This window comes from Suillus subalutaceus (assembly GCF_016647625.1).
Source record: "Suillus subalutaceus strain FC151 chromosome Unknown DFJ58scaffold_92, whole genome shotgun sequence".
Lineage (NCBI taxonomy): Eukaryota > Fungi > Basidiomycota > Agaricomycetes > Boletales > Suillaceae > Suillus > Suillus subalutaceus.
The window spans coordinates 49,761-72,547 of NW_024540341.1; the positions used below are offsets into that span (position 1 = coordinate 49,761).

The following is a 22,787-nucleotide window of genomic DNA, read 5'->3' on the forward strand; positions in this document are numbered from 1 at the left end:
ATGACGGTCATCGACTGGATTCACTGTTAACGTTCAGCGCTCAGCACTGTTTACTGTGAGTACTTGACGCGTGATGTGAGATTGAGCTAAGCTTCACAGCGGCAAGCTATGCTCAATTGGTATGCGTGACGATCGTGGTTTGGTGATGCGACTGCGCAAACCCTGTGACTTGCCAGTGAATGTGAAAGGTGCTTGCCGGCCTCACTCAGGCTATGCAACTGGTGTGGTGCATAAATACAACGATAACCGGGTAAGTTCTTCACAAGCTTTCTAATTGCTCCCAGGAGGTGTTCGGTTCTGATCACGATGTCATTAGCTAGCAGATTAGTGGCTCTCGCACTTGTATTTCCCTTGGCAGTTGTGCGTGACCTGCCAGAGCATGCCATCTACATGGCATGTTAGTGGAACTTTATCTTTATCTTGTAACATATTGATATTCGCTAACTTCTGCTGTACACAGGATCATAGTACTTCCCTTTCTTTTCCAGACCGTGTCTCAATTGTCCAAAATTGCATTAACACCCTGACTGTTATTCTTAACATTGGGCCACTGGCACAATTGGTGCCAGTGCATTCAACCGCAACTCATAATACATTATCTTAAGAACTTGGAAATTGGCAAAATGCAAACGTGCTTTCCGTGACGGCTAATTTGGACTACTTCACGAAATCGACGCCAAATCAACGAGCGGTGACGGATAGCTTGGATGCTGCCTTTAGCTTGTATACTTATTACGATCAGTACGGGTGCGTGTATCCTTGAAGATCTGGAACTCCGTTTTACTCTGACGTATATCGCGAGGCAAGGTAAGTTTCGTTCTTGTGACATCTTGTGTGGTCATATGTGAGATAGTTCATCTCTCGCCAGTATGACGTACTATGCCTCTATATCTCGTGTGATTTCCTGCTGATTCCCCGTGGCAGGTGATGGGCTATGCCAGCTTATTAATAACTTGGCAACACATATCGAACCAGTGAGTTGCTGTGTATATCGGTGGTAACGCTGCTCGCATAACCAATCTGTAACATGAAGTGTTATCACTGGAGCTATGGAAAACAGCCCAACAAGGACTTACTCATTGAGAGATCTTGTGATGGTGGTGTGTTAATAAATTATCGATTTGCTGAGGTATTGCCTGACATAGAACTAGAAATTATGCTATGATAGGGGGTGTTTTTTGGGTCATTGAGAAATTCATGTTCACTTGAAGATAGCGAGGTTGAAATGTGCCCAGCGCCCCTCGAATGTCAACACTGGCGTTGACCTCTACTACTACTGGGTATGGTTTGATATTACTTCATCTTCAAATGAGCTCATCTGGTCCGAGAAAGCCTCTATATAGCGTATGCTTCTGTGCTTCACTAAAGTAAATGCAAATTACCACTGATCTCAGGCTATGTCTAGTCTCTCGGCCTACCTCGCGTCTACAACTGGACATAGCGCTTATACCGATGCTGCAATTCTCTGCTAACTTCATCAAGACCACTAACATGAATTCTGGGGATCTCGTCCTTGAAACTATCGATGCTCAGGACTGCACGCGTTCTTTGTCTAGCTGGCTACTTACAACACCGGCAAGTGTATCGAAGGTTCGAGCCTCTTTGCATCCGTCACTGGCGACACTAGCTGGACTTCACTGTGAGTTTTGCTCATCCTCTTCATCCTGTTGACGATACTATTGACTTTGTAGGTCGTTGCCGCATCGACAAAAGTACCTACATGGGAAAGTAGTGATGGTATCATCACCGAGACGCCTACGTCATAAACGACAACGACGGCGTCATCCACGGCTTAGCTGGAGCCCCAACCCTGATAACATTGCCTTCAAGGCTCTTATCTGGAGTATTACAGACGTTCAGGCACGCTTCGTCCTACCGTTTACGTTCATCTTTCCGATTGTCCAACGCGTTGCTTGACTTGGCGTCGGGTAGTAGTTCCAGCTCTACTTGGTACTTACCTGCCTCATGGGGACAGCTCGCGGCCGTAGATGTTCTAGTGTCCGCTGCGAGCGTCAATAACTGATAAGCTGGAATTATGGATCCCTTACCGAGTCTTGATATGCATGTCGCTAATAACTCGTCATTGTTGATCAAATGATCATGACCGCAACAGCGATGAAGGAGAAACGCAAAGCCTACGAGGAACAGATCATCTACCCTCTACCGAAACTTCTAGGCGCAGGGGTCCTGCGCTGCCATTTACCTCTCGGATTGAGTCTCAACTGTGTTTCATAATAATCACCGTTAGCTCGCCAAAAGCAGATAAAGTGGAAGTAGAACAGTGGTACTTATTCCGTAGTCAAGAATTCACTTAGACTCATCAGCGGAAATGGCCGTACAAGAGGACCAATTCATGTCACTTCGAGATAAACACATTGATTCATGTTTGCGGTCACAGCTGTATCTTGTTAGACTGAGCCCGTTTAGTATTTTGTTTCAGGTTTCGTATAAGGCTCGAGACGCGCGCGGTTCTCCGGTTCGCAGCTTCTGGCCATGATTTTTTCTCGGCTATAGTATATAGACCTTCGGTATATGTAACAGATAAGAGTGCATGCACATGTACCCCAAGGGTTCGACTAACCGGCCGATAACTCTATGTAATAATGTGAGATGCATGCATGTGAGCATCCAGCGGGTTAGATATAGCAATTTTACTCACATGTTTGATTCAGGTGCGAAGTCGGTGAAAAGTCATTGCAATCGCAAAGCCGAAATCATTGAACCGTTACATAAGTCCGACTTGAAGAAGGCTTCACAGTCCGGCTGACCAACCACCAACAAACATTGCTACTTCTTCCCTACTAATCTGATATTCCTTATTCTTTCATCTGACCCATTTCGCACACGCCGCGACAAGCTCGCGTCATCCGTCCGCTCCGCTGCTTCTCTCAGCGACTAATATAGCATCGAAAATACGTGGACAGTCCGTTCCATGCCATTGATGCATAACACATTGCTCAAACCTGTTCTCCCGGTGGCGCGTGTATGCAATGGACGTCAAATTTTCGCTGCAACAACGGAATCAAATCCGTAGAACGGAATAACAAATGTATAAAACGGATCATTCCTCACATATGAGGGTAATGGCTCTGCCAGCTGTAGTACATCACGAACCATATCGTTGGTTCAAGCGGCGCAACGTTGCTCGACCTTCTTTTTCCCATCGACCTCGGCCCCGGTTCTCCTGATGGCGCGTATGAGCTAAGGGAATTCGGCACCACCAAAACGATAACAGTTACTCAGGATGGAATTTATGCGCGCCTGAATTAGCACGAACAATTCTTGAAGATTCACCCCCGCGTCCCGACGTTCTCAGCCCATGGAACTTTCTCAAACTCAAAATTTGCCTCCGCTGCAGGCCCGCAAAAGATAATGGTACCAGACCTTCGGCTTCCTTTCCTTGTACATCTGCAGCGCCTTTCAATCATCGCGGGAGAAGAAGACATGCGCTTCTCATGAACCTGCGGCATGGAAGCTTTTCCGCGGTGTGTCCAGAGAGGTAAGCGCATTGCGTGAGGTTCTACACTTTTTGCTTTTGAGGGTCAAAATGTTCGGTCTAGTAGCATCGTCGGTGAAGGGACGTGACCTCCAGGTGGCTTCGCTTCGAATTTTGAGGCAGTTTGATCCACGTAGTTCGGTCAGTCATGTCTTGTTGAGGAAAGCAGCAAAAGCGCCTGATCTGCCAATAGTAGGTGATCATTGTGGTGATCAACTCTTGCGCTCAAAGTTCTCGAGTAGGACAGCTGGATATCCCAAGTTGCCACAGTGAGCGCTCAGCGTCCACAGTCAAGCTGTACCTCCCAGCCGACTAAATTCTTATGTGTATCCCTTCGTCACTATGGACTCACGCACGGCATAATAAACACTCATGAACTTATTCTTGTCGCACATCACATGCTGTCCCGTCGGTGTCGTGGCCCAAATGCAGAATCTTGTACAACCTCACCCGAGCTCTCATCATCTAGACCGTTGGAGGTAAGTCGGCTACCAGTGGTTCCAGGGAAAGTATCGCTGCCGTTGGGACAACTCAAACTATTGAAGTTTGCGGTGTTTGCCATACGCTGGCAACTCGGAACAATGATGGACGTCGCATGCTGTGGCACGCGCAAGTACGACGTAACACGTTAACTCCATGCCTGATGTATTACTACAGTCGCGGCTTCGGTCCGTCTCGCAAGCTAACACCAAATTCGGCGCGTCAGGATAACAAAATGAGCTTTTTTGCAGAAGATCCCGCGAGACAGAATCAGGAACGTGAACCAACTTCGTCGGATGCTGACGAATGCGCCACAATTTCGATTCTCGGAGGCATCCGTTTTACCCTCAGAATAGAGTCGAGAATTTTGTTTTAGCGCAATGGGAAAGTGTCCCCGGTATTTGTTATGGTTGCAATGGACTTGCTAGCTCAGCGCTCAGCCTTCTTCAGTGCCACGCTTTTATTCCAGCAAAGGGACGCACACATTTCATACTCGCGCACTACAAATACTGAAATTCTCTTACCGGTGAGACCGACCCGGTTTCAAGAACTTCGGAAGGAGACCAGATGTTGTTTTCTGGGCGTTAGATATTCAATGATGAGTCCTGCTCGGCCCGTATGGTTGGAGAAGGCGGGAAGAACAATAGTTAGGACTTAGACCAACCTTGATTTGCGAAATCACACTCCACGGACCGGCGGATACTCCTGACCGCACCATATTTCATTGACCTAGTAGGCTGCGCGATGTAGAAGCGAGTATAATATTATACAACTATGGAACCGAAAGCCGCCGAGGGGTCAAGCTTGATCTCAAACGCGCGGTCGGCGGCAAAAATTACTGAGCACACACTGAAGGACGCCGTGCCTTCCATGAATTTATGTTAACTGAATATCATACCCTGCAGGTTACCTTCGTCTTACTTTCCCTGGCTCGTTTCACTTTGAAATTCGAAGTCGAAACGAGGTTGCACCTCGTTTCCATTCACTTCATCCCGCGGTCACGGTAACACTGTGATTGAATATGTCTAGGTATATACACGACGATATTGCGAAGAAAATATGACTGCGAATATTTATTTATTGCAAAGGTGCGCGTAAATAACATACAAATGCCCCGTAGGATTATCCGAGATGCCTGTGCTGAAATATGAAAAGTTACACTACAACGCTTGCAGCTTTTTAGTCCGTCCTCTAGATATAAAGATGAAAGATAATAGACCAGAACTATGATGAAGGCCCAATTACAATCTTGATAACCATGTTGCCATCCTCGTCTTTGCCTTGAGCCAATAATTCAAAAGCTCGAGCGGTATCTTCCAGGGGAATGCGGTGTGTAATAAGTTTTTCGACGTTGCGGAGTTTCCCCGATCCGAGCAGCTTGAGAGCTTCAGGATACGTGTTGGCATAACGGAAGGAGCCTTGAATGTCTACTTCACGCAGGGCTGCTGCGGAGAGCGGAAGCATGACATTTCGTGACCCCATTCCAACCAGCATGACTTTGCCACCCGTGACAGCAGCCTAAAAGTTGCAGGTCAGCGATGATCAAAGCTTTGCACAGACTATTAACTTACGTGAATCGACATCTGAATACAGGGCTCAGCGCCCGTACATTCGAAGACTAGGTCAAAGCCTTCTGGCTCGTTGAATTTAGACAAGGCAGTCGAGACATTGTCTTTTGCACATCGAAGCTGCTCATCGGTCGTTTTAGCCTTATCGACCATGGGCAAGCAGTACGTTTGTGAAGCGAAACCGTGCGACTTCGCAAAGTTCAGTCGCGCCTTGTTAATGTCAATGGCAACGACCCGAGAGGCACCATATGCATTGGCTAGTGCACAAGCGAGGATACCAATGGTACCCACACCGAACACGAGAACACGCTGACCTGAAGCAAGATTGGCTCGTCTAGCAGCGTGTATCAAAACTGACAACGGCTCAGCCAAGGCGGCTTGTTCGAAGCTGCAGTTATCAGGCAGTCTGAAGAGGAGTTAGAGTGTACGGAGGGACAATTAGATTGAGTTCTCACGGATGAATAACGTGTGCTGGATGGTTCATTCGGTCTTGTAGGGTCCCGTCAAGATGAGGGAAGGTTTTTGCGCTGCTGGCGAAGCGCATACCCTTACACAGATTGTAACGGCCAGCCTGGCAATAATTGCACACTTTGCACATGATGCCGGCCTCTATTGCAACGCGTTGACCAACAGCTAGATTTTTCACACCCGGACCGACAGCAGTAACCACACCTGCTGATTCATGGCCGAGGACGAGAGGTGCTTGGAGTGCAAAATCGCCATTGCGACCTTCTAGATAATAGTGCACTAGGAAATTTGCTCGAAGCTCAAACTTTTAGGACGCAGAAATGACTTACAGTCACTTCCACACAGACCGGTTGATTGTACTGCTACTTGTGCATGGTTGTACTGTGGAGGCCAGGATGGGCGTTCTTCGAGACGAAGGTCCTTAGGACCGTGAAGGACGACTGCACGCTGCAATTGAACCGTAACGGGAGACATATTTGTGATGGGTGGAGGGAAAGTGTTAAGGGACGTACATCCTAGTATCAACCGGTGCCCTTATATATACAATATAAAGTTGCAAGAAGGAGCAGTCTCGTGAGGAGAACTTCATCTTGAACTTATCATTCAACCAGATTAGGAAAGATTCGTTCGGTCCGGTTGACCGTAAACGTATTTGCAAAATGCGAATCAATAACACAATGTCACATGTGACACCTGCTTTTTCGGACTGTATATGGCCAAATCGGGGATCTACGTGACAAATATATTATAATCTCCATTTTTACAAAAAAAAAATCATTTATCGAAATCTCGCTGCCAGTTACTCGGGTCGTGAGCCGATGCGGGGTAAAATCAAATCTTGGCCAACAAAATGTTACTGCCCGCGACAATATAAAGATCCAGGTGAGTCTTCAATCTATGTGAATCTTTCTGAAAATGGATCCAACCCCCTCTGTGCTATCTCCACAACTCTTTTCTCTGGCAGGCCAGAATGCCCTCATTACCGGAGCTACTAGAGGTGACGTATTCGTTCCTCGCCCGGAACTTCGCTTCAACTGATCAAGGCAAATTCGATTTGTTAACTTGGTTCTTACCGTCGCGGTTGACAGGCATCGGTGCTGCATGTGCTTTGGCTTTAGCTCAAGCGGGTGCCTCGATATGTGTTGTCCAGCGCCATCCTTCTCCGGATGCGGAACCGAATATGGACACGGTGAATGCCATTCGTGCGCTAGGCGCGAACGCGGAAGTTGTTTATTGCGACTTGGGCAACTTGGATTCTGTCAGGGAGCTTTTCCCCAAGGCACTGGAGCTCATGGGCGGTAATATTCATATCCTGGTCAACTGTGCTGGAATTCAGCGGAGATCGCCGAGTGTCGATTTCCCGGAGAAGGATTGGGATGATGTAGGTTATCCACTCAAGTTCTGTTTAACCTCCCTGGCATCGGATTCTCAAGCTGTACATGTTTCTCTCCATTCATTTTTAGGTTCTCGACGTGAATCTCAAATCTGTGTGGCTTATATCACAAGCGGCGGGCCAGCACATGGTTCCGCTTAGGAGGGGGAAAATCATTAATTTCTGTTCCCTGTTGACATTCCAAGGCGGTCTCACCGTCCCGGCTTATGCCGCCGCTAAGGGTGCACTCGGCCAACTCACGAAGGCTCTCAGTAACGAATGGAGCCAGCATAACGTCCAAGTGAACGGCATCTGTCCGGGGTATATCGCTACAGACATGTACGTGTATTTTTTATTGTTATCGCCTGGGCATCTTGTGAGATTACCCCCTGTTATGTGAACCCGTGACGTTAGTGATGGTTTGGCAACACCGACATCTTCCCGCCGGCTGAGCCTTCATTTCGCACTTGTTCCTCTCTTTACAAACCTTTATTATCCGGCTCTTAGGATTGGCGTCTACTTTGGTTCTCCAATCTGACTGCCTTCTGATATACCTTTAGGAACGAAAGGCTGCTAGCGGACCCCACACGCTTCAGACAGATATCGGAGCGGATACCCGCAGGGAGGTGGGGTAGCCCCGGAGACTTTGCTGGCCCGGTGGTATTCCTTGCCAGCAGCGCAAGTCAATACGTCTGTGGCGAACTCTTGGTTGTTGATGGTGTATGTATATTTCGCAGCTTGGTATCATAACCCTACTCATGCGTCGTTATCAGGGGTGGATGGGTCGTTAGAACAGAGGCTGCTACTGTTCCCACGACAATGCGGAGAAGTCAAGAGGTTGTAAAATTCATGTACATAACTGGGAAGCACTTGCAAATGTGAAGTCGATCTGGCAGTTTGCGACAAGGTGTCTCACGTGAGGAAAAACACTATGTCACTCCACCTTGGGATAATATGTTCCATAGTAGATACTTATCATAGGGTTTATACCATTTTCCAATACTTTGGCTGGGTCAGTACGGTGAACGATGACGAGCCCCAAAGATAGCCTATCTTGCCTCAGGTCCGACTGCCGATCATATTTTACTCGGTGACGGGTGACCCATCAAGGACTAGCCAGACAAGAATAGGCAAGCGTGATACGAAGGACATGATTTTTAAACTTAATGTGCATAGGTCTTGGCAATCATTTCTCCACCAATTTCATTGATTCAAATTTCATAGCTATGGTATAAGTAGTTTAAGCGCAACAAAATATGTTGAGGCAAAATTGAGTGGGTTCTCAGATTATCAAGTGCCCGACTGGATGTCATCGGTAATACCCGATACAGGGGCGACCTTCCAATTTGCGGCTCGCATCAAGCTCTTGCCGACGCCGGGCCGTGTATTCCGGATAAAACTGGTTATCGGGATGCTGCCCATTGGACGCCCATATGTCGTTGTTCGTGACAGGAGACCATCATCACCACTACCTGGGATTATATTGGCACGTGTTCATTAATATTGTTCCCATTCGAAATGCCGAGTATCACAAGCTGATACCAAAGGCCTGGGGTAGCCAGGCGGCTACTACAGCGACTGGGCTAGCAGCCCTCGGCGGTAGTTCCAAACCATGTATGCCATGTGCTCCGAAATTTACTGAAATCATTCTGGTACGTTTTTAATATCCACTGCAATAGGAAAACTCGACCGACATGGTAAAGGCAAGGTAACAAGGCTCATGGTTTAACTTAAACTCAACCAAGGTTCACCATGACGTTGATCAAGTCATGTGTTACGATGCACTAACCGCATCGTTCCATTCAGAATGGGTGGGTCTCCGTTAGGATGGTGGTAGATCTAGGGCTTGCTATTCGGCTGCGGACCTAGTTCAATCACGAGTACGTGGCACTTCTGGCAAAAGCAAATGAGGGAACGAACCTCGGTGAACGAATTCCCTTCGGTGTTTATGAGGAAACGAAGAGGGGCGAGCATTGGTACCGGATCCTACTAACCAACACAGATATCGCCAGCATTATCACCCGACTCGGGAATTGCACGTGTAGGCTACAAGACCACCTGTGGAGCTAGATGGATCATGGATGGCTTCTGAGTCAATACAGGATGCCACCCTGTGATCTGCGGCCCCATCGGTGAGGGAAAGCGGTTGACGCAAGACAGCAACTCAATCTATTTTTTCATGCATGATCGGGATAAGGAAGACGAAGCAGACAAGAAATGACAAACAGATGCGTGCTTGCAGCGGGATTTCCCCGCAAATCTTGCGTCAAACTAGCTCCAACTTGCGAAAAACCCGGTCACATCGTGAAGTTAGTCATATATTTGTGTTCGCTCAACTATATAGTAAATGGGCTTCGAATTCGTATGCGTATTAGAAGCTCTTCTAGTTAAATATTTTCAAGCCAACCCGCCGAGAGTCGTGCAAGCGTAGAACTATTAGATAAATTCTGTATGGGCGAAGAACTGATCATTAATATCTCAGAAGGGCCTTCTGATAGCAACCCCAGTCTCGAGTGCATATTCACGCGGACCGGTATTCCTGGGGCCGAATCATTCGTATACACATGAAAGGCTGGTCCAAGGGCTTCCAAGGGTCGTTGTTCGACGCTGTTAGCTGTGCCTTGTGATGTCACAACTGGCAATAACGTAGTTTATTCCGGACGTTCGGTACGATTCAATCCGCTTCAGGTGTACATGGTGCATCCTACGCAACTACCATATCGTGAAACGTTTGCTGTGCCTATAGATTATTTCTGATAAGAATATATTGACTACGATGAGATGGAGCCAAGTGGTGCAAACCGTGTGGTTGGCCAATATTGTGTGGCGGTCGAGGCTCACATGAACGGCTAATGGTTCATAAAATGTCGTTCGCAGGCGATCTTCAGCCGGGCAAAAGTAGTTTTCCCTAGACGGACCATACGAAGATAGGGTAAAGGTTTAACGTAATTAAACCACCCACCCCTCGATTCTCGCCTTGAAGTTGCGACATCAACAAGCGCTCCAGTCCCAGTCTATAAACTTCGACATGTCGATTTGTTTGCGGGCTGCCGGGCTGATTGAACAGGGCACGAACAGACGTCGATGTCATATGTATATTAGCAGATGTTGCTACGTTGTGATTGGATCCAAGTCGGATGACATATATTCCATTGTCATGACTGGAGAGGGACTACCTAACAAATATTTTCGGTGATGGCGAAAACCCACAGTGAAGCAGTCGCATATGCAAAGAAACTACAATGGGTAAGTCCAGGAGAACACGAGACGACTAATACGTACAATTCCATGCGAGATCGAGCGCTGGACCAATTAACTGGGCATTATTCAGTCGAGATATGTATCTGGCCACATCATCGGGCCACAAAGGCCTTCCCCCAGCCGCGGCGACCTCGCTAGTGCCCGGACCGAGCTAATGTTCAGACCTCGCCCAATCACAGGTTAGCCCCAGAGAAGTCAACGGAGATGAAAGCTGGAAGTCGTATTTGAGTCGCTTCATGCAAGGATTTCCAGGACGAAGGATAGAATCTTCACCTTTGTATTCTCAGTACTTCTCAGGTAGACCGAGTAGAGGGAAGATGATCATGATTGTTCCTTCTTGTGGTGCGATGGCGCGCGACCCGTCTAGCGACCTCGGAACAGCTTTGAAGTTTACTAGAATGATCTATCTAGATTCTAGAACGTTCCAACTTCCAGAACATCCTGAGCTGCTGTGGGTAGAGAAACGGGTTATGCTCGACGGTCACTTTAAGGGAAATCACGAACATTGGTCCTGAGTGAGCCTTGGTCGACGCCGACCGTGTGGCGGCATTCGAAGATCAGCAGACTGCCTCGTGTAACTCGTTATGACAACTCTGGTTACTTCCCTGGCAACCCCACGAGTCAGTTGCTTCATCTCCGTTTATCCTTCAAAAAGTGTGAACGGTGCTGCGATGACCCGAAAAGCTGACACAAGCGCGATGAGGAGCTCCATTGTCTGCATTCATAGTTCAAATACAGCCCAATCGTGGCATAGGAGTTGATGTCGTAGAACTTCGAGCATGCCGTAGTCATTGACCGATCGCAATCATCATACAGCCATTCAGTCAGGTAGTATCTCCAGACATGATAGCCTAGTGCTCGCCGGGTTCATCCGATTTGTCAATGGTACTACTGTGATTTCATTAATTAGGTACTGAACTGCTCGAGATTGATATGCGCCGCAACGGTGATTGGATTGTGAAATTCATGTGAATTGAAAGAGTTGTGGCGCGTCAAGTGTAAGTTCAGCCACAAAGTTTGAGCGACTGATATCACGATGGCATTGTTTACCAAATTTCAGGTCCTTAGGCTCCTGAGAGGGGAAATCATGATGGGTTCTTCTGGGAATAAGAATAGTGTCCGATAGCCTGCCTCGATTAGATTACCTATCTATCTGCGACAACCATCGCCCTGATCTTTGGCCAGCCACGCATTCCTACTATGAGTACAACCCGAATCGATGCCCCAAGTGCAGCCGCCCTTAACATGTCTGAGTCGCACTTTCGACCTCGGGATGTCAAAGATATTCAAAGAGAAGAAGGGTATAGAACACCCTTCTTCTCTTTGAATATCTTTTAGCACTCCATAGATGTGTTTGCAATGTAAGCCCTCAAAGCATTAGAAATAAAGAGGAAATTTAGGTCTGGAGTCCACAGGTAAGTTCCTTCGAGCGATTACCTCTTGCAAGAGGGTTGACAAATTATCAGATGGATAGAAAAACGACATCGTAAGTTAGTAACCCTTACTTGGGCGCTTTAGGAAACTGGGATTCTGGACGATATTTGATTTGCATGTGGTGCCCGAGAGACAAGCGGAATGTACTTTTAGATCATCCAAGATGTACCAAGACGTAAGATGGCCTAGACAGTCGTGCTTTAATGCAGAGGTCTGAAATTAGAGGACGAGGGCCGGTGGTACCTGGATGACAAGTACGCAAGGCGTCAATGTCCAGGAGACAAGTCGATTGTCCTCACTTTCTGACTTGAAGTTACTGCCAATTTCACGGCCGTCTGAAGCAGCCATCGCTCAAACAGAGAACGACAAGAGCACTAGATCCCAATAAGATAATTATAAAGATAATACAATGCCTAACGATACAGCTGATAACATAGGGTTCTTCACTTGCCGCCGGAGCTCGAGAACTGTCTCAACTGTTAGGGACGGCTTGTGAACATGACTGACGTAAATCTCACCTTCGTCACGGATTTCGTGCCCTCAGAGATAGCATGCTTAGCAAGCTCTCCGGGAAGTATGAGACGGACTGCCGTCTGTATTTCACGGGATGAAATTGTCGATTTCTTGGAATATGAAGCGAGCTCTGGAATTAATGGTTAGATGAGATCAAGACAAGGTGCATGACACATACTCGAAGCTTCCGTAGCAATGCGCTCGAAAATGTCGTTAACAAACGAGTTCAAGATGGCCATAGCTTTATTGGATATGCCAGTGTCTGCGTGTACCTGCTTGAGGACTTTGAAAACACGTCAGACCGAAAACTTTCTGATTAAACATGACGCGTTACCCTTGTAAATGTAAGAAGAGTAACTCTCCTTGCGGGCTTTCTTCCGCTTCTTCTTTTCCTCTCCAGTAGCTGGGGCTGTAGCAGTCTTAGAAGTCTTCTTCGCAGCTTTAGTACCCTCAGTGGTTTTGACAGGGGCCTTGGTGGCAGCTGGGGCCTTACCACCAATTGACGTGGGTTTAGGTGCCATAGCGGTTGAAATTGCAAGATATAGTGACCCTTAAGTCAATGGTGCGAGAGGGATGTCGATAATGGCGGTTGCAACGGTAAAGAAGCGCGAAATAAATCCACAACATCTCCTATATATACCCTCACGTGACTTTACATTTATTTGGCCACGACGCGTCTTTGTTGATTGTGGCGCGCGTCCAGACTCTGGACTACTATAAATACAGCGTTCATCAGGTAATCATGTAACCACCTTCCAACTCATCTCAACTTTGCCTGCTCTACCCTTTTTTCAACCACTACACATTCTTCATTATGCCTTCTGCAAAGTCAAGCGGCAAGGGTAAGGTCGGCGGCAAGGTCAAGAGCGAGGACACCAAGTCCACGTCCCGCTCTACTAGAGCTGGTCTCCAGTTCCCAGTCAGCCGTATCCATCGTATGTTGAGGAGATCCAATGTCAGCAAGCGCATTGGGTCTGGTGCACCCGGTAGGTTGCCAAGTTTCCTACTCTCACATGAAACTAACTCGTTTTGTAGTATACCTTGCTGCCGTACTAGAGTACTTGTCCGCTGAAATCTTGGAGTTGGCTGGAAATGCAGCTCGTGACAACAAGAAACGTCGTATCAATCCTCGTCACCTTCAACTAGCTATCCGTAACGATGAAGAGTGCGCCCGTATATTAACTCATTTGTCGCAGTCTTGGCTTACTTCGTCCTCAGGTTGAGTAAACTGCTCGGAGATGTAATCATCTCTGAGGGTGGTGTCGTACCTTACATCAACCCTGCAGTACGTTTTTTTCCTCTACCAGCTGCTCAATCATTCTAAATGGCCTCGTATAGCTCCTTCCTGCAAAGAGCAAGAAACAAAGTCTTGACAGCCAAGAAGTGTAATTCACCCCGTGTATCTCAGTTTCGCATGCTTCCTTGTGTACCACCATTGTGCATATTTACTTAGTATACTTAATCTGTAGGACGTTCTCAACGTCCTTTTCCGCACCGTACGCAGAGAATCCAAAACAATACTTGGCGCACGACCTTGTCTGTATTGCTGCAACGAATCTTGACTGTAACCTGAGTACAAGAAAGATTCAAATATTCTAGACAGAACTCGAAAGTGTGTTGGCGAAGTGGAAACCCCTTCCAACTTTGATGGATACTGTGTCCGTAGTATGGTAGCATTGTATGGTGCTATGTACGATGTAGATGTCTGTATAGGTTGTCAATTATGGTATCGTATGACTGTTGTTTCGATGGAAGTTGAGTGCTCGAGCGTCCAATAAACACCACTCGATTTGGTGCAAAAACAGTAAGACGCGGCACCCACTTATCAGGATCCACGATTTAACCAGCCAACATGCAAGCCCGTCATTGTCTTTATGTTCTCTGGATACGAATGCGTGCTCTCCGTCAAGAGCCCTGCAAGCTTGCGACAAACACTGATTGGATAGAAGAGGTGCTCCGCTTGAGGGAACCCAGGGTATCGAGCCAGTAGGCTATGTACAGGAGGTCAGAGGGACGAATTAATGTTCATCGAAGATCACGTACTCTTCCAAAGCCATCGTTGACGACGACGGCCCCAAAATTTTGTACAATACTTTTGACGCGTCGATGGAGCCCTGTTTCGGAAGAAGGTATGGCGTGGGCAGCATATACGAGACACGAATCTTCGGCTTGAACAGCCATACCTTACACGGAGTGTAAGAAACTTAAACAATATTGATTAAAAATCACAACATACCAAAATTCGCGGCCGCTCCTCTTCTTCATCAGAGATAACAAAGCGGTACGTTGCATGAGCAGACACATGCTCGAGCATGTCTTGCATGATGAATGCAGACATTGGGAATCGGGGAAGTCTGTAAAGCCATCAGCAAACTAGTGTAGGTATACTGTGCGACTACGAACTCCGCTATTTGACTGACTGGCCGCACCGCATACTTGAACAAACGGTACATCGCTGAAGCTGTGCCATCTGAACTATGTCGTTCATGCCGCCGACCAATTACTGCACCGCATATACATCGTGCCAGCCACGACTCTCCATCTCGCTGAAGATAAGAAATCAGTTTACCATCAAAATCGACAAAGGAAACAAAAAATTAAAAAGTCATAAAGTTGTACACTCGAGCGTAGCTCCCATCACATGATCCTCAGTGAAGAGAGTTGTTTGAAAGAGTGACTCGCGAGTTGCCCCGCGTTCAATTTTGGACGCTTTGTATCAACCGAAAGTGAAACTTGCTGCAGCCTCACGACGCATGCCCCACTACTTGATGGTACGAAGAAACCTGCTGGGGCTTCCAAGGCATCAAAGCAGAGCACCGACGATCGACTGGCAGCCGCTGGTGGAAGCCCAACGTCGGCCTTCTTGATCGCCCTACAATAACACGAGTTCAATAGAAAATGTGTATTTACCAGGGGCTGTTCGGTGCAGGAGACATTATTGGATACTATTGCCGATTGCTGGAAGAGAATGTAGCCACACCCAACCAGAGCCTCGCTGTCTTCTGGCCAGAACCCGCGGCCATGCTTCGCAACGTGATTGTGTAGTGTTTGGTCTGTATGGCACATCCAGGCATCGACAAGTTCTTCCCAATGTTCTGATGGGAGGTCACGGTATTTGAGCAACTTCGGGCTGTGGACGAGGGGAAGCGAGCAGGATATGCAGGACCAGGATGTCGGCTTCGATGATAGGAGTTGCTCAGCAGACATCAACGAGGTAGGTTCATCGGGCGAAGAGGACCTCGCAGCCTGTGGATTCGCAATCCCAAGTTTGAGCTCGTAGTGTCCTTGGCAAATTTGAACAGCTTTCTTCCCAACAGGGACTCGGACAGGCAGGCCTAGTGGAGGCGAAGAGGCCCAAGAACTCCTAATCACCAGGCAGTCACCTTCTGTCCCACTAGATGAAGTTGGCAACACTTCAGCCTGTAGTTCTGTGTCAACGGGAATGCCCGATACTGTTACGAAGACCAGGACATGTCTCAAGGTCTCGTGATATTCGGCGACATAGGAAATATCGAGTGCAAGGTCCCCTGCGGAGCTTTGGTTAGTTTTGCCGACATTAATCTCCGAGTGCTCACCTTGCTGCTGCGACTGTTCTGTTCCAGATTGGACCTGCCCGTGGGACGAGCCCGGTCTGCTGGAACCCTTAGATAGCCGTCGGCTAAGTTCCGCTGCAGGGCGCAACCACTGTGGGGCAGATATACTTCGAGTGCGTGACTTCTTGAGGCTCATTGCGGAAACGTCAGGAACCGGCTCCTCGAGTGCATCTCCAGAAGAGGACGTATGTTGGCATGACTCAGGTGGGATACTGGACATCGATTCGCGAATGAACTCAGGGAGCGTGACGAGCTCATCCAGTGATCTGACTTTGGGTTGCAGGATGGCATCTTGGTCATGCAATCTCCCAACTCCCGAACGCTTGATAAGATGATCGACGAATGCACCTCGCTGAAACGATTACTTTGATAAGCAACAATCACTGGTCAAAGTAGGCTGGAACTACCTGATCTTCGTACTCCTGCTTTGTTTGCCTGAGCCTGACCATCCGTCTGCTATCCATGACAACTGACTGATCAGTCAACTTGCGGTCTGACGCTTTCCCGAGGAGCTCAAGCATGTGGTCAAGGTCGCGCATATCCCGATCATGAGCTTTCTGCTTCCCCTTAGATAAGGAAGGCTGGACTTTAGGACCTTCAAGCCGTGCACGCTCCATTTGTGCGAGCTTGGAGCTTTTCAATTCCACTCGTTGATTGTGTAGCTGAGGTGCAACGATGTACAGACGCTCGATTGCCAGCGTCACGGCATCAAAATCCATGCGCAGTTTCTCGTTGGAAATGCTGGGAGACGGTATCGACCTTGGTGGCTGAATGCCAGCCTTTTCGGAAGATGATTGATATTCAGCATCATATTCTGGGGGTGTCTCGAAGTCGTGGCCTACATGGTCATATTGAGGGGGGAGATGATCTAGGGAGGGGGAACGATGGGAATCAGCGCGATCTTTACAAAGTGCTGTTACAGTTTCTAATTTTCGGTCAATCTTGGACCAAAGGAGCGCGGTTTTTACAGTTTGTACTGGGGATTGCGGGGAGAGAATGCTTGCCCCTGCCTGCCGCTCCAATTGTAGATCACCAAGCTGCTTTTTCAGGGTACTTAATAGATCAGCGGGATGTCGAGCGGCAAGGCTAGGATAAGTGGATGAAGATGCCTGAGGAGGAGAATCCCAAGAGGGAGAAACTGCAGGCAACTGATCCAAGTCCAAAAGGAGGGACACTATGACTTGTGCAAAGTGTGCATCCTGTCGGTTCATGGAAGGCGCTAGGGCATCGACTCGATCCCTAAGTTCTTCTAGGAGAGCTGTGTGATCATCCAGGACTTTGCGAGGTATCTCCCCACCGTCATGATTTCTGAGATTTAACACAAGCGTCTCAAGTGCGGAGTATGATTGCGGCGCCTGCTCGCAGTGCATAGAGGCTGGCATCGAATGGCGCCTGTCTGGGACAATTGGCTGCCATCTTGTAGGGACGGATAACAAATTGTTGAGTGTCATGAGACACGAATTCTGCACGGCAGTGATTGATGGTATGATGGTTGTCTGCAAAATTAGGCTAAGCGTTATTTACAGACAGGTTACTGAGGCATCCATCACTCACGAGCAGTCTTTCTGGTGCAATATGGTTTACATTATGTAGCGCTGGCACCGATCGCGGGTTGCTTTGCGATATGCTCCCGTTGGCACGAGCCTCATACTCTACTTGCTCCTCGGCAAGTTCTTCCAGAAGTGCTTCCTGAAGTAGTTGCTCTCTTTCTTCTGCGCTCGGAAATGGTTTCGGAACTGAAGTTCGAAGAATTTCGTCCTGCTCAGCGAGCTGTACGACTTGGGTGCGAACGAGAGTCGCCATGAACAGCGTTCACGATTTCTGGAGTTTGGGCTAAAATAGTTGGTGGAAGCAATTGACAGCACGTGGTTTAAGGTGCCACGGTTCGACCGGCAGCAGACCACGTTTTGCTGATAGCTCATGAGCTCGCCGTTGGCGATAGCGGGCAAGTAATGAAAGGTGAACTGCTGTTGGGAATCTACTGGGGAGGTTAGTAATGTTGTATCTGGAGCATTATAAGTTATTAATTAAGTAGGTCGCAGTGTATTGGCGATACTATCTTAGCTCTTACGGCAGTGTAACGTTGGCAGTGTCTTACAGAACTTTTTCAAATGATGCGGCGAGATTTGAGTAATTCGGGACGCAGGGAAGCGAAGTCCCAACTCCTTTCGTGATGGCAGCCGAGTCTTTCAGAGTCTATGCCCTTCTCCACTTAGCACCACCAGAACTCCCATAAGAACTTCAACCACATCCTAGTACGATAGCGAAAGCGTTATAACTGGAACTATCTTTAACGGCTACTTGCACAGCTCCCACAGCCGCATATCATTCCGTTCAACAATATGTATCACGGTATGATGGAATGTTTCTATTTTTCAAACCAAACGTGGCTGAACCTGTGTGTCATTTCTCAGTTACAGGTTCCGCACCTACTACGGCTGGCCCTTTCAAAGACCACACAGGTGGTCCCCTCGGAGAGACCGTTGATCAACCCCGCATCAATCCTCCAAGATTAGATACCAAACGGAGGCAGACATTGTTCAATCTCCTAAATGCTTTAAACGAGCTTAGCCAAGCCGAATCTCTCGACCGAGGTTAGCATTCCGTGCTATGCAATCCTAGGCTGCTCATCGACTCCTCAACTCAGACTTTGATCAGTATCCAAGCTTTGAGGATGACAGTGATGTCCGTGAGTAGGCTCGTCTGCTAGTGATGGCTGCACCTTCGGTTGAACATCGGATTAGCGACTGTTGACGAGCAACTACAGGTTGCCGGAGCAGAGGCATTTAACAGATTTCAGAAGTTCGTTCATCATTAGTCCTGCAATTTTTTCCTTAAATTTTTCTCCAGAAGGATCAATAGTCTCGACAAAGAGGTCACTGCTGTTCAACAACAAGATTTGCGGCTGATTAGGCTGACGTGGTGTTCACACCGACAGCTCAGAAACTTTGGCAATGCCGCACGACAACTTGGTAGTTCCGTCGGAATCCTGTCCTCCGCATTTCGGCTCCGCGAATGTCTTGCACAAATCCTCTTCCTCTTCCGGGACAATGCAGCTGATCTCTTTCCTCGAAAGATCTCTCGTCAGCAACGCGAATTTTTGGTCAATCCCAATCTAATGGACAAAAAGCGCAAGGCTCGGCGGCGAAAAAGCATGCCAGGACGTGTTCCAGCTAATACAGAGGACAGCCTTGATCTTGAGAACCTCCCAGAGCAGTTTGAGAACTTCGCTACTGCTCTCATGACCTTCCTGAAATGCCTGAACGAATTTCCAGAGTTTACCGATGAAGCTGTTAACACTTCAATAAAGTCATTTGAGGGCGATTTGAAGGTATATATTCGCACCTTTTTGCCTGGTGATTGGTTAATTTTCAGCAGTACTGGGCATGCTGTTTACAAGATTACAGAGGTAAGCCTCTCGCAGCCTCGCAGGACTCAATGACTTGTGATTCTAAATATCTTTTATCAGGACAATTCAAATACCCTGCTGTGCAGCGCTATATTCATGACCTTACGGCTGAAATGGGAGAACACATCGACAGCATTACTGGGACACTATCTATGTTCATCGAAGTCGGTGTGTTATCCCGTTGTCTATCCAGGCGACATTGCTCTGATTTAGTCCGAGGTGTCCCAACTATTCGATTTGCACAGAAGCACGGTGCAGCAAATCTGTTAACTCTGTCCACCGTGGCCACCTTCTTCTCCGCCGTCACTGCGACCACGCTACAGTTCTCGTATTCTCAAACCGGAGATATGCTCTCCGACGGAGTTAATGCGTTCTGGTTCTCCTCGCTTGTATTCAGCATCGCTGCTGCTGTTAATAGTTTGCTGGGGCTTTCTTGGAAACAAGCTATGTAGTAAGTGTCTCTCGGACTTAAAGCGGTCTTAGCTGATGTGGGTAGTCGATCACCTGGTGATCGCGTACCGTGGTGGGTACTGATATGGATTAAACGATCACCCTTAGTATTTTTGGTGATGTCTGTGGCTTGCTTCTCGGCCGGGCTTGTACTGTTCACGTATTCTACGAACCAGGTGGGTTCTCTTGACTGTTTTCAAAAAAAATATTACTCATGATATATCACAGGGCAAAGTTACATCTACAATCACAACTGTTTTTACTGCGTTCACCTCGTTTGGCCTAGCAGCAGTTTCAGCCTGGTTCGCTTCTGAGAGATGGACATTTGTGCATCACCGCGGGTCGAAGTGGCTTTCTGACGTTCTGAAAGATGCTCTGCGACGCTTCATGGCCCTGCCTCTGATTTCAATCATCAGCAAAAGCTTGGGTTGGGGCTTGCAATATGTGCAAAAAGGCGTTGAAGTTGCAGGACACAAATTTAGACGGGTGCCATCGATGGGGACAATCACGACAGCCGGGATAGAGCAAGGCGACAACCTGACGAATGGCGAGTATGCCCACGCAATGTCACGCTCTCCTGAACCCATTTCTCTGCTATCACCTATCCGACAATCCACGGACTCCCACTCGCATTTTAGTGCCGACGGTTCTTCACATCCCAACTTGGAGTCACCAACTACTACCACCTTCAGCGGCACGTCAAACTCTCCAATTACACCGCGAGACCGTTTAACAAGTGCCATTCGGTCCGTCATGATGCTCCAGTCTGCAACGTCTTCTCCTAGCAACCCATTTTCTCCTCCTACGCGGAAACGAACAACTTCGTCGGCGTTCACAGATGTATCGAGAGTGATGTCAGAGACAAGTGTCACCACAACATATAGAGGATCCAAAGTCGCTTCCCTCATATCTAAGCTCAAAAGCTTAGAGGCAACGCAAGATTTGGTTGCACATTCAGCACTCGTCAGGCACTTACAGTTCTCACCCAATGGCAAGTTTTTAGCAACTTCAAGGTAGGACCTTCCAGCCTGTGGAATATACTATGTATTGACGTTTTTTTAATAGCTGGGATCGGACGTCTATCATCTTCCGCGTCGGGGTATGTGGTGCTAGTGGTTGATCGAAACGTGGCAATAATAATTCTATAGGATCCTTGTGTGCCCCATCGTGTACTTGCACATGCTTCTGGCTTTGTTGGTCAAGTTGCTTGGTGCGCTATTCTTGCTTCGTGTTCATGGCTTGCTGACATTTTCATAAGGTCCCCAGTTGGGGTGCTTCTCCTTACAAGGCTGAATCGGGCTATCAAAATTTGGACGGAGGTTGGTTAAACGGGAAGACGAGTAACGCGGTGCTGAGTTATGTGTCATTTTTAGGATGGAGTGTGTCGGAAGACCATCGAACGTCATCACCATGTCCAGTCAATTGCGTGGTTGCCTGGAGGGGAAGGTGAGGTCCCAATTGTCACCTGCAGACTATACCAACAAGTGATCTTCTGCAGCATTTCTATCTGTCGAGGGTAGCGAAGTGGTCAAATTGGTGAGTAGCTATCGCGCTCTTATTTATGACGTGCCCACTCATTTCGACAGGATCTTAATGGCAATGTGTGTGCATCAGGGTTACTTTTTTGGAATGCCACTGAAGTCTCTCGTTCTTCAGGTCCTTGACACGTATCACTTCAATCGGGTGTTCATTCATGATGTGGCCATCACTCCCGATCTACAGCGGTTGTTGGGCGTCGGGCCGATCCTATACTCTCCCAAAGGATTGCATCCTAGCAAGTCCCGAGTAGAAAAACAGCTTTTGGGTGAGTTCACTGTCGTCTTTCGTGGGATCTGACGTCTTATATATTGTAGTTTATAATGTCGAGACGAGGGTTATTGAAAAGTGAGACTATCGACATAGTGCTTAAGGCACGTATTGATGACTTGTGCTAGCCAGACGCCAGTGCTCAATGATGTTCGTGATATAACGCTGGCCAAGAACGGACAAGAGGCTTTGGTATCTTATGAAAACAAGGTCTGTCAGTATATCGCAGATTCACTATTTTGCTCAGTTTCTCTCGTGGATATATCTAGGCATTCCCGCAGCTGTGGAAGTTAGAAATGGTCAAGGATCAGGCGCGACTGATTCTGCGTCATACTTATATGCCCAAGGTGCCAGTTGACTTTGCAGGACCGAGCTATTTTGGAGGTAAGGATGATCAGCTTGTGCTTTGTGCTGGCAAGGGTGCGCTATTTCGGGTTCCCCATAGTCCTATAACTGAAGAAGTACTGAGCAGCTGGTGATATACACATCTGGGACCGCGATTCAGCCATGCTTCTTCATCATGTCCGTGCCCAAGCCCTAGGCGGGGACCTGACGTGTATCGCATGGAATCATGCTTCGGACAACCCTTTTATGTTTGCTACGGGAAGCCACGATGGTGCGGTCAGATTGTGGACGACGGCGAATGACTATCGACCATGCGAGTCTAGTCGCCGTTTCTTTGCAGTGAATACACAGCCTACACCACATTCTGTTGCCCCTTGCTCGCCTTCACCTGTTGATGATGGTGCTTGGACAGATAGCGCCGGCAAACAATTTGGGGAATACACCTCAGAGCCATTACCGCTCACGCCCGTGGAAGACAGTAGCCAGCGAGATAGAATTGTTACATTTGCACATACTCGTGGACAGTAAATATACCCATCTACCATACACATTTAGCCTTCCAATAGAAGGAACTTAAGATAGTTATTCACTT

The 22,787-nt window shown here is 47.9% G+C and overlaps 7 protein-coding genes across 7 annotated transcripts; 4 read left to right on the forward strand and 3 right to left on the reverse strand.

The window, feature by feature from the left end:
- Nucleotides 1–306: 306 nt before the first annotated feature.
- DFJ58DRAFT_843580 (uncharacterized protein) lies at nucleotides 307–1,732 on the forward strand (the record flags this gene model as incomplete). Its single annotated transcript, XM_041392993.1, has 6 exons — nucleotides 307–397; nucleotides 721–807; nucleotides 925–974; nucleotides 1,212–1,321; nucleotides 1,395–1,639; nucleotides 1,692–1,732. 6 exons carry the CDS (start codon nucleotides 307–309, stop codon nucleotides 1,730–1,732), a joined length of 624 nt encoding a protein of 207 aa, XP_041241265.1.
- Nucleotides 1,733–4,975: 3,243 nt separating this feature from the next.
- DFJ58DRAFT_799676 (chaperonin 10-like protein) lies at nucleotides 4,976–6,565 on the reverse strand. Its single transcript, XM_041390767.1, has 4 exons — nucleotides 6,342–6,565; nucleotides 6,000–6,291; nucleotides 5,548–5,950; nucleotides 4,976–5,494 (listed from the first exon to the last, which is right to left on the reverse strand). The coding sequence occupies exons 1-4, from the start codon at nucleotides 6,484–6,486 to the stop codon at nucleotides 5,201–5,203; spliced, it is 1,134 nt and encodes a 377-aa protein (XP_041241266.1). The 5' UTR covers nucleotides 6,487–6,565; the 3' UTR covers nucleotides 4,976–5,200.
- A 243-nt stretch (nucleotides 6,566–6,808) lies between these two features.
- Nucleotides 6,809–8,424, forward strand: DFJ58DRAFT_799677 (uncharacterized protein). The gene is made up of 5 exons (XM_041390768.1): nucleotides 6,809–7,009; nucleotides 7,101–7,393; nucleotides 7,476–7,723; nucleotides 7,945–8,104; nucleotides 8,158–8,424. The coding sequence occupies exons 1-5, from the start codon at nucleotides 6,928–6,930 to the stop codon at nucleotides 8,173–8,175; spliced, it is 801 nt and encodes a 266-aa protein (XP_041241267.1). The 5' UTR covers nucleotides 6,809–6,927; the 3' UTR covers nucleotides 8,176–8,424.
- Nucleotides 8,425–12,522: 4,098 nt separating this feature from the next.
- DFJ58DRAFT_717397 (histone-fold-containing protein) lies at nucleotides 12,523–13,113 on the reverse strand (the record flags this gene model as incomplete). Its single annotated transcript, XM_041384354.1, has 4 exons — nucleotides 12,523–12,546; nucleotides 12,598–12,722; nucleotides 12,771–12,875; nucleotides 12,927–13,113. 4 exons carry the CDS (start codon nucleotides 13,111–13,113, stop codon nucleotides 12,523–12,525), a joined length of 441 nt encoding a protein of 146 aa, XP_041241268.1.
- A 228-nt stretch (nucleotides 13,114–13,341) lies between these two features.
- On the forward strand, nucleotides 13,342–14,125 carry DFJ58DRAFT_799691 (histone-fold-containing protein). Its single transcript, XM_041390769.1, has 4 exons — nucleotides 13,342–13,578; nucleotides 13,628–13,757; nucleotides 13,811–13,877; nucleotides 13,931–14,125. The coding sequence occupies exons 1-4, from the start codon at nucleotides 13,407–13,409 to the stop codon at nucleotides 13,979–13,981; spliced, it is 420 nt and encodes a 139-aa protein (XP_041241269.1). The 5' UTR covers nucleotides 13,342–13,406; the 3' UTR covers nucleotides 13,982–14,125.
- DFJ58DRAFT_747288 (HECT-like ubiquitin-conjugating enzyme-binding-domain-containing protein) lies at nucleotides 14,126–17,988 on the reverse strand (the record flags this gene model as incomplete). The annotated part of the gene is made up of 8 exons (XM_041387516.1): nucleotides 14,126–14,583; nucleotides 14,636–14,775; nucleotides 14,829–14,946; nucleotides 14,996–15,138; nucleotides 15,341–16,119; nucleotides 16,168–16,537; nucleotides 16,593–17,681; nucleotides 17,740–17,988. The coding sequence occupies 8 exons, from the start codon at nucleotides 17,986–17,988 to the stop codon at nucleotides 14,418–14,420; spliced, it is 3,054 nt and encodes a 1,017-aa protein (XP_041241270.1). The 3' UTR covers nucleotides 14,126–14,417.
- A 506-nt stretch (nucleotides 17,989–18,494) lies between these two features.
- On the forward strand, nucleotides 18,495–22,751 carry DFJ58DRAFT_799708 (uncharacterized protein). Its single transcript, XM_041390770.1, has 21 exons — nucleotides 18,495–18,537; nucleotides 18,600–18,779; nucleotides 18,833–18,874; nucleotides 18,930–18,987; nucleotides 19,036–19,516; nucleotides 19,564–19,594; nucleotides 19,655–19,762; nucleotides 19,814–20,045; nucleotides 20,091–20,220; nucleotides 20,273–21,057; nucleotides 21,110–21,143; nucleotides 21,193–21,254; nucleotides 21,303–21,363; nucleotides 21,418–21,490; nucleotides 21,543–21,580; nucleotides 21,631–21,645; nucleotides 21,701–21,848; nucleotides 21,898–21,928; nucleotides 21,979–22,060; nucleotides 22,120–22,270; nucleotides 22,323–22,751. Exons 1-21 carry the CDS (start codon nucleotides 18,528–18,530, stop codon nucleotides 22,721–22,723), a joined length of 3,153 nt encoding a protein of 1,050 aa, XP_041241271.1. The 5' UTR covers nucleotides 18,495–18,527; the 3' UTR covers nucleotides 22,724–22,751.
- The last annotated feature ends 36 nt before the right edge of the window (nucleotides 22,752–22,787 follow it).